The 10,165-nt window shown below is 59.9% G+C and overlaps 1 protein-coding gene across 1 annotated transcript in view; it reads left to right on the top strand.

Annotated features, from left to right (window-relative positions):
* The first annotated feature begins 7,687 nt into the window (after positions 1-7,687).
* hcfc1b (host cell factor C1b) overlaps positions 7,688-10,165 on the top strand; it is a 61,835-nt gene continuing 59,357 nt past the window's right edge. Inside the window, exon 1 of the mRNA XM_052008964.1 lies at positions 7,688-7,891. Within this exon, the coding sequence (XP_051864924.1) occupies positions 7,732-7,891 (160 nt within the window). The 5' untranslated portion in view covers positions 7,688-7,731. The remainder of the gene's footprint in view (positions 7,892-10,165) is intronic.

Here is a 10,165-nt window from a genome sequence, read left to right as displayed (position 1 = left end):
CTCACCGCCCCTCCCGCAACGCTCCCTCCTCGCCGCCCCTCCCGCAACGCTCCCTCCTCGCCGCCCCTCCCGCAACACTCCCTCCTCGCCACCCCCTCCTCGCTGCCCCTCCCGCAACGCTCCCTCCTCACCGCTCCCTCCTTGCTGCCCCCTCCTCGCCACCCCTCCCGCAACGCTCCCTCCTCGCCACCCCCTCCTCGCCGCCCCTCCCGCAATGCTCCCTCCTCGCCGCCCCCTCCTCGCTGCCCCCTCCTCGCCGCCACTCCCTCACCGCCCCCTCCTCACCACCCCTCCCGCAACGCTCCCTCCTCGCCACCCCTCCTGCAACGCTCCCTCCTCGCCGCCCCCTCCTCGCCACCCCTCCCGCAACGCTCCCTCCTTAGATCCTAGGCTGTAACCCACTCCCGGGGACCTGTTATTCTATATATAAACCCCCTGAACCCCTGGATCAGACCCCAGCCTGTGACCCACTCCTGGGGACCTGTTATTCTATATATAAACCCCCCCGAACCCCTGGATCAGACCCCAGCCTGTAACCCACTCCCGGGAATCTGTTATTCTATATATAAACCCCCCCGAACCCCTGGATCAGACCCCAGCCTGTAACCCACTCCCGGGGTCCTGTTATTCTATATATAAACACCCCGAACCCCTGGATCAGATCCCAGCCTGTAACCCACTCCCGGGGACCTGTTATTCTATATATAAACCCCCTGAACCCCTGGATCAGACCCCAGCCTGTGACCCACTCCTGGGGACCTGTTATTCTATATATAAACCCCCCCGAACCCCTGGATCAGACCCCAGCCTGTAACTCTCTTGCCCTCAGCTCGGTTTGCAGACTCGGCTGGCGTCAGTACCTGGCCTGACTGTTCCCCTGCCTCTACCTGTGGGAGACAGTTACCTGTGGGCTCCCGACCAGGTGTGTTAGTAGATCTGTGCCCGTGTGCGGGGCTGGATTCCCCCGGGGGGTATTTGTACCAGGACGGGGGTGGAGGTGCAGCCTGTAATCTGTGGAGTGTTCCCGGGGAGGAAGGAATCCTGCGCTTGGTTCACTCCCAGTGTTTGACATTGTGTCTGTTCCCGGCAACCGCAGCGGGGCCGGCTGCTGCGGGGGAGATGGATGTTTGTGGATTCCTGCATCTGTGGATCGTCGCCCTGCTGGTCCCTGGGCGGAGGGGAATGTGGAGGGAGGCAGGGAGGGAGGGAGGGAGGGAGAGGGGGATGAGAGGGAGGGGGAGAGGGGGATGAGAGGGAGGGGGATAGGGGGATGAGAGTGAGGGAGAGGGGGATGAGAGGGAGGGGGAGAGGGGGATGAGAGGGAGGGGGAGAGGGGTGAGAGGGAGGGGGAGAGGGGGATGAGAGGGAGGGGGAGAGGGGTGAGAGGGAGGGGGAGAGGGGGATGAGAGGGTGTGGGAGAGGAGAGGGTGAGAGGGAGGGGGAGAGGAGAGGGTGAGAGGGAGGGGGGAGAGGGGTGAGAGGGAGGGGGAGAGGGGGATGAGAGGGAGGGGGAGAGGGGGGGGCAGGGGAGAGGAGGAGGTGACAGATGAGGTGATGGTTGGACGGGGAGTGTGTGTGGTGAGAGGAAAATGAGGGAGAGGGGAGATTGAGGGTCGGGAGGACCAGAGAGTGAGTGGGAAGGAGGTGGGTAGGGGAGGTGTTGGGGAGTGAGGGGTGTGGGTAAGGGGTGAGAGTGGTGACGGTTGTTTATTGCAGCGTTTGCGTGTTCCCGGTTGGGACGGAGGGAGGGGCGGTGTGGGGTGTGGGGTGTGGGTGTGGGGTGTGGGTGTGGGTGTGGGTGTGGGGTGTGGTGTGTGGGTGTTGGGGTGGGGTGTGGTATGGGTGGGGGGGTGGGTGTGGGGTGGGGTGTGGGAGGGGGGGGTGGGGTGTGGGGTGTGGTGTGTGGGGTGTGGGGTGTGGGTGTGGGGTGTGGGTGTGGGTGTGGGGTGTGGGGTGTGGGTGTGGGGTGTGGGGTGTGGGTGTGGGTGTGGGGTGTGGGGTGTGGGTGTGGGGTGTGGGTGTGGGGTGTGGGTGTGGGGTGTGGGGTGTGGGTGTGGGGTGTGGGTGTGGGGTGTGGGTGTGGGGTGTGGGGTGTGGGTGTGGGGTGTGGGGTGTGGGTGTGGGGTGTGGGTGTGGGGTGTGGGGTGTGGGGTGTGGGTGTGGGGTGTGGGGTGTGGGTGTGGGGTGTGGGGTGTGGGGTGTGGGGTGTGGGGTGTGGGTGTGGGGTGTGGGTGTGGGGTGTGGGGTGTGTGGGGTGTGGGGTGTGGGGTGTGGGGTGTGGGTGTGGGTGTGGGGTGTGGGTGTGGGTGTGTGGGTGTGGGGTGTGGGTGTGGGTGTGGGGTGTGGGGTGTGGGTGTGGGGTGTGGGTGTGGGGTGTGGGTGTGGGGTGTGGGTGTGGGGTGTGGGGTGTGGGGTGTGGGTGTGGGGTGTGGGTGTGGGTGTGGGGTGTGGGTGTGGGGTGTGGGGTGTGGGGTGTGGGGTGTGGGGTGTGGGTGTGGGGTGTGGGTGTGGGTGTGGGGTGTGGGTGTGGGGTGTGGGTGTGGGGTGTGGGGTGTGGGGTGTGGGTGTGGGTGTGGGTGTGGGTGTGGGTGTGGGGTGTGGGTGTGGGGTGTGGGGTGTGGGGTGTGGGGTGTGGGTGTGGGTGTGGGGTGTGGGTGTGGGGTGTGGGTGTGGGGTGTGGGTGTGGGGTGTGGGTGTGGGGTGTGGGTGTGGGTGTGGGTGTGGGGTGTGGGGTGTGGGTGTGGGTGTGGGTGTGGGTGTGGGGTGTGGGTGTGGGGTGTGGGGTGTGGGGTGTGGGGTGTGGGTGTGGGTGTGGGGTGTGGGTGTGGGTGGGGTGTGGGTGTGGGTGTGGGGTGTGGGGTGTGGGTGTGGGGTGTGGGGTGTGGGGTGTGGGTGTGGGTGTGGGGTGTGGGTGTGGGTGTGGGTGTGGGGTGTGGGTGTGGGGTGTGGGTGTGGGGTGTGGGTGTGGGTGTGGGTGTGGGGTGTGGGTGTGGGTGTGGGTGTGGGGTGTGGGTGTGGGTGTGGGGTGTGGGGTGTGGGTGTGGGTGTGGGGTGTGGGTGTGGGTGTGGGTGTGGGGTGTGGGTGTGGGTGTGGGTGTGGGTGTGGGGTGTGGGTGTGGGGTGTGGGGTGTGGGGTGGGTGTGGGGTGTGGGTGTGGGTGTGGGGTGTGGGTGGTGGGGTGTGGGTGTGGGGTGTGGGTGTGGGGTGTGGGGTGTGGGTGTGGGGTGTGGGGTGTGGGGTGTGGGTGTGGGGTGTGGGTGTGGGTGTGGGGTGTGGGTGTGTGGGGTGTGGGTGTGGGGTGTGGGTGTGGGGTGTGGGGTGTGGGTGTGGGTGTGGGGTGTGGGGTGTGGGGTGTGGGTGTGGGGTGTGGGGTGTGGGGTGTGGGTGTGGGTGTGGGTGTGGGGTGTGGGTGTGGGGTGTGGGTGTGGGGTGTGGGGTGTGGGTGTGGGGTGTGGGGTGTGGGGTGTGGGTGTGGGGTGTGGGGTGTGGGGTGTGGGGTGTGGGGTGTGGGTGTGGGGTGTGGGGTGTGGGTGTGGGGTGTGGGTGTGGGTGTGGGGTGTGGGTGTGGGGTGTGGGTGTGGGGTGTGGGTGTGGGGTGTGGGTGTGGGGTGTGGGGTGTGGGGTGTGGGGTGTGGGGTGTGGGTGTGGGGTGTGGGTGTGGGTGTGGGTGTGGGGTGTGGGTGTGGGTGTGGGGTGTGGGTGTGGGGTGTGGGTGTGGGGTGTGGGGTGTGGGTGTGGGGTGTGGGTGTGGGTGTGGGGTGTGGGTGTGGGGTGTGGGGTGTGGGTGTGGGGTGTGGGCAGTGCACCCGTACTCAAGCGCACAGAATTCCTACCTTCACACCACACTCACCCTCCCTCCCTCCCTCCCTCCAACTCCCCCCACCCTCCCTCCCTCCCTCCAACTCCCCCACCCTCCCTCCCTCCCTCCCTCCAACTCCCCCCACCCTCCCTCCCTCCCTCCAACTCCCCCACCCTCCCCCCACCCTCCCTCCCTCCCTCCCTCCAACTCCCCCCCACCCTCCCTCCAACTCCCCCCACCCTCCCTCCCTCCCTCCAACTCCCCCCCACCCTCCCTCCAACTCCCCCCACCCTCCCTCCCTCCCTCCAACTCCCCCACCCTCCCTCCAACTCCCTCCCTCCCTCCCTCCAACTCCCCCCAACTCCCCCCCACCCTCCCTCCAACTTCCCTCCACCATCCCCCCTCCCCCACCCTCCCTTCCTAACTGCCCACCGTCCCTCCATCTCGCCTCCCCACCCTCCCTCTCTCCAACTCCTCTTCCCTCCCCCCCCCCCACGTTGCAGCTGTATACAACTTTGGTCAGGCCACATCTGGAGCACTGTGAGCAGTTCTGGTCACCCTGTTACAGGAAGGGTGTGGGGGCTTTGGAGAGGGTGCAGAAGAGGTTCACCAGGTCGCTGCCTGGATTAGAGGGCATGAGCTACGAGGAGAGGTCGGACAGACTTGGGTTGTTTTCTCTGGAGCGGCGGAGGCTGAGGGGAGACCTGATGGAGGTTTATAAAATAATCAACTTCCCGCTCCCGTCACTCAGGGTAACTGAGCTTCGAGGTTCCTGGGAGTGAACATCACCAACAGCCTGTCCTGGTCAAATCATGTAGACACCACGGCCAAGAAAGCTCACCAGCTCCTCTACTTCCTCAGGAGGCTAAAGAAATTCAGTATTTCCCCATCAACCCTCACCAATTTTTATCGACGCATCACAGAAAGCATCCCCTCCGGATGCATCACGGCTTGGGACGGCAAGTACAACTACAAGTAGTTATTAATAAATAGATTCTGACGCATAAACATGGCTCATGTGTTTCTGTTGTTGCTGGTACCTAACACTCTGTGCTTTCCTTTTTACTACCTCGAGGTACTTGTGTCTGGGATGATCTGCCTGCATGGCATGCAGACCAAAGTCTTTCACCGTATCTCGGTCCGTGTGACAATAAACCAATTACCTCTGTACCCCTACCTAACCGTGCTCGTACACAGGACGGGAAGCTCGACTGGGACGCTCCCTGGGGGATTTAAACGGCATGGGGGTGCAGGAGGGAGGGGGGAGTTTCTCACAGTGTGGAGTTGAGGGATCTCGCAAATCTCTCACTGGGTTTCCAGTCTCGGCTTCTCAGCTGGTGAAGGACACAGAGACACGTGGTGAGGGGGAGGGGGGGAGGGTTGGTGTGGGCGAGAGAGAGGGACGCATGTCGCCCTCCTGGGCTAGAGGGGATGGGGCAGGGGGATACACAGAGGCAGACCAGGGGGAGGGAGAGGCTGAGGCTTTACGGTTTGTGAAGCTGCAACAGGCGGGGGTGTGACACTGGTCTGTGCGAGGTTACGGTGCATGGCGAGGAGGGAGCACTGCGCCGCGGGAGGGGTGGCGAGGAGGGAGCGCTGCGGGAGGGGCGGCGAGGAGGGAAGGATGGTGAGGAGGGATCGCCGCGGGAGGGGCGGCGAGGAGTGTTGAGGAGGGAGCGCCGTGCCGTCGATAATGCTGACTTTTCAATGAGACATCGAATCATCAATCCTGTTTGCTGTGTACGTGTACTGAGGGAGAACTCCTTCTCTGAACTGTCGCCCGGGCTTACTACGAATGCCGTCGGGCTATTTGATGAGGGAAGGCTTCGCAGAAAGGTGTTGCTGATCACCTAGGACTTGCAACATTGGGTCCCAAGGAGCACAAACTTCGCCCCAGGTATCTGCACGCCTTCCCAATCCGGCCGTCCCATTTGCCACCAGAGTGCCTGTACTGAGAGTCCTGGATGTTGAGTGCCTCTGGGCTATTTGACAAGGGCAGGCTTCACTGCAAAGCCCTTCTCCTGGTCGGAACCATCACCCAACCTTCTGGTGTAGGCACCTTCACCAACTTATATGTAAGTCCTTTCACAGTGTTGTCCGTCCCTGTCTCTGCAGCCTCGTCAGGCCCCTGCATCCCCTGTGGGCCCCTGCACCCTCCCTGTCTCCTGCACTATTTGTACTGGTCCCAGTTGTTGTTGTAGGCGAAAGAGCCCGAGTTGTTGTTGTAGTGGTCCCAGTTGTTGTTGTTGTTGTAGCGCTCCAGTTGTTGTTGTAATGCCCCAGTTGTTGTTGTAGCGCTCCAGTTGTTGTTTTTGTAATGTCCCAGTTGTTGTTGTAGCGCTCCAGTTGTTGTACCTGTCACGTGCTGTTGTAGTTGTTGTAGCGCTCCAGTTGTTGTTGTAGCGCTCCAGTTGTTGCTCTCGCTGCCTGCGGATAGCCGGAAGTGACGACATGGAAGCGGATTGGCTGGTTCCCCCTGCAGCTGCCCACGGTCGCCAGGGCGACAGCCGAGTTGCCATGGAGACGGGCCTTCCCGCAAGGGCTGGAGGTCATGAACCCTGCAAGGAAGGAGCTCCCACATGTGAATGAAGCGCCCACTGCCCGCCCAGTGACGGAGGCCACGCCCCCCGCCCCGCCTGCTGGCCCCGCCCAGTGAGGGAGGCTCCGCCCCCCGCCCCGCACGCTGGCCCCGCCCAGTGACGGAGGCCACGCCCCCCCGAAGTTTCCTCACAAGCGCCGCTTTGTCTCTGCGCCTGTCCCCGGGGGCGGGGCCCGTGGCCTCTGATTGACACCCATTCTCTCCAATCAGCAGCAAGCTGTCTGCATCTCCACCAATCAGCGCGACCCGAAGCCCGTTGACTTATTTTTCTCTTTGCATCTTCGATAAAACTACTTCTGCTCCGATTCTGCCGTCTCAGCAGGGATTGAGAACCGGCAATTCTTATATCAAAATTACAAGGGCGATCTGGGGAATAAAGTGACGGATTTGCCCCCTGCATGTGCAAAAGATAACTAAAGCTGGTGCGTGGTTAACGGTGAGGCGGCGAATGTTGAATGACACCCAAAGGTGTGAGATCGTAGGCGGGCGGCTGCGGTTGCCATGGGCAACCAGATGGTTCCCGCCTCGATTCCGTCCGCGCGCCTCTTGCTGTGACGTCACCTCGGCCCCGTAAAACCGTTAAAAGCAGCACAGGAAGATTTCCTGTGGGGGTGGGGGCCGGCTGCGGGAACCGTTGCCATGGTTGCAGGCGCTCGGTGACGTCACGGATGCCGGCACCCAGAAGGCGGGCCCTGACTCCGAAGATTAAGGTTTCTTAACAGGAATATTTGTTTGTAAATTAACCTCCCCCCCCCCCGCGCTTTAAACAAATATGGGCAGGGGCGGGAGGTTGTGGGTGTGGTGATTGACAGCCATGGGAGGCGGCGGGGCCAGCGAGGGGGCGTGGTCACCGACCCGCCGTGTAGGGGGCGCGGCTTCGTCTGCATGGGTTCTCCAAGGGACAAGGGGAACAATGGCGTTGACGGACGTGGCCCCGCCCCCTCCGAGTAGGGGGCGGGGCTCCCCGAGGAAGGGGGCGTGGCTCAGCCCAACGGACATGGCCCCGCCCCCTCTCTCTCATGCAGTGGGCGTGGTCGTGAGCAGCGGGAAGGGGGCGTGGCCTTCCCCCTACCGTCCCGAGTAGTGGGCGTGGTCAGGCGGGAGAGTGACGTCGGGGAGAGGAGGAGGGGGCGTGGCCTCACGCCACCACCCACCCCCCCCCTCCCCCGGCAGTGGGCGTGGTGAGGCGGGTGAGTGACATCGGGGACAGATAGAGCAGGGGGCGTGGCCAGGCGGGTGAGTGACGTCGGGGAGAGGTGGAGGGGGCGTGGCCCGCCGGGAGGGAGGCCCCGCCCCCTCTCCCGTCGCGCGCGCGCGCCGCCGCCGGCGGAAGATGGCGGCCTCCACGCTGAAGTGGAAGCGCGTCTCGGGTTCGAGCGGCCCGGTGCCGCGGCCCCGCCACGGACACCGGGCCGTGGCCATCAAGGAGCTGATGGTGGTGTTCGGCGGCGGCAACGAGGGCATCGTCGACGAGCTGCACGTTTACAACACAGGTGAGGCGGGAGGGAAGCTGAGGTAACCTGAGGTAAATAAACCGGTTGTGCCACCCCCTCCGCCGCCCCCTACCCCGCCGGGCGCGGGGAGAGTCCCCCACCCCGGTCCTCGCCTGCGCCCCACCCCCCCGGGGCGGTGGGGCCCGGTTTGTTTTGGGGGGGGGCGGGAGGGCGTCGAGGCGGATGGGCGGTGACGTCATGCCAGACAAGATGGCGGCCGCCACAGCAGCGGCTCTGGCGCCAAACTGCCTTCCCCGGGCTCCTGATGGAGAGAACCCCCCCCCCCCCTCCTCCACCTCCTCCCCTCCCTCCTCCTCACCAAAACCCACTCCTCAACACTGCACACTCAGAAATGCAGCCTGCGCATTCCGGCCCGCTGGTCCTCGGCTGCACCCTCCAATCTTTGCACCTGGGGTTCTCATTTATCAGCTCAGATCTCTTTCTTCCAGATGTTATGCGTTCAAATCATCTCTCTCTTCCTCGGAATCTCTTGCGAGAAACATATCTCTTTGCGATTTAACATTTTTCTAATCGTACTTCCTAATAATTTTGGACACTTCTCTTTGCAATTTAGCATTTTTCTGATCGTACTTCCTAATAATTTTGGACAGTTGTCTGCAATTTAGTATTTTTCTAATTGTACTTCAAGTAATTTTGGACACTTCTCATTGCAATTTAGTATTTTTCTGATCGTACTTCCAAATAATTTTGACACCTCTTTGCAATGTAGCATTTTTAATTGTACTTCAAATAATCTTGGGCACTCTCTTTGCAATTTCGCATTGTTAATTGTACGTCAATTTTGGACACGGGTGTATAATATTTTGTTAATTGCAAATTTTATTTTATTTACACTTCAAAAATTATTTAAACCCATGGTCTTACTTTAAGTATACGGACAAAAGAATTGCAAATTCGAAATACTATTTAATTTTCAATTTGCATTTAAGATGTGAGTGTGATTTTTTAAAAATTTAAGACTGATGCCAATCTATTTGTATGAAAAATCATTAAAAATTGTGCTTTTCTTTTAAGGAAAAGGATTTTAATTTGTGTTTTTTAAATTTCATTTTGAATAATGTAATTTCAAATTTAAAATTGAAGATTTCACAAAGCGAGTTGATTGCACTTCAAAGACTTTGACTTCCTCTTAAAATGTAATGCATTTTTAATTTGTAATTTTTCTTTCTGGACTTAATGAGAGATTATTTGTTGCTATGGTTTTGGATCTTTTTGTTTTACAATGCAGAATGGAAACCATTTCAGTTATTGTGTCACTGTGGATTAATTCCCTTCCCTGGCCCTTTTCCCATTCTGTTCAGGGTGTCTGCACAGGAGTGATCCCTCTTTCAAAGTCCTTTATTTACTAAGGCAATAGATGTCGAGGTTTTCAAAAGGCTATTAACAATTCCGTCCATTGTATCCCCTAAATTCAGAAAATCCCTCTCACCTCTCTCGCCACTCTTTAAGTCCTCTTAAAACCTGCCCAGATACTGTAAGCTATGGTTTTGTCTCCTCTGAGCCCTGAGGTCATGAGCTCGAGCACAAAAAAACACAGACTCTGACCGTAGTATAGTGTTGGGGGTGGGGGCAGGGAACAATTGTGCTATCAGGGGTAGGGGAGAGCATAGTGGGAGTGGCATGCTTTAGGGCTAAGAATTTGGACTATGTTATGCTATTGCAAATAAGCAGGGTGGCATGGATAGGTGGTCTGAAGCAGTGCTCAATGCCGTCTGAGACACCTGGATGTTGCCTGGGCTGATCTTGCCTCTGGCAGGGAAAGTGATGGAGTCATTAACAGCAGAATGGAGATATTGGCTGTTGCATGCCCTGGGAGTGTGTGCCAGAACAGTGTAGAGGGAGCTTCACTCGGTAAGCTATGTCTGACCCTGGGAGTGTGTGATGGGACGGTGTAGAGGGAGCTTCACCCTGTGTCTGTCCCCGGGAATGTGTGATGGGACAGTGCAGAGGGAGTTTCACTCTGTGTCTGACCCTGGGAGTGTGTGATGGGATGGTGCAGAGGGAGCTTCACCCTGCGTCTGACCCCATGAGTGTGTGACGGAATGGTGCAGAGGGAGCTTCACTTTGTGTCTGAATTCGGGAGTGTGTGATGGGACGGCGTAGAAGGAGTTTCACTCTGTTTCTGACCCTGGGAGTGTGTGATGGGATGGTACGGAGGGAGCCTCGCCCTGTGTCTGACCCCGGGAGTGTGTGATGGGACGGTGCGAAGGGAGATTCAGTGTGTCTAGTGCATTGCTTTTCCTCTTTGAGGGG

This window comes from Pristis pectinata, chromosome 43, assembly GCF_009764475.1.
Source record: "Pristis pectinata isolate sPriPec2 chromosome 43, sPriPec2.1.pri, whole genome shotgun sequence".
Taxonomy (NCBI): domain Eukaryota; kingdom Metazoa; phylum Chordata; class Chondrichthyes; order Rhinopristiformes; family Pristidae; genus Pristis; species Pristis pectinata.
The sequence above is the reverse complement of the archived record's forward strand: the minus strand, read 5'-3'. Positions and strand labels throughout refer to the sequence as shown.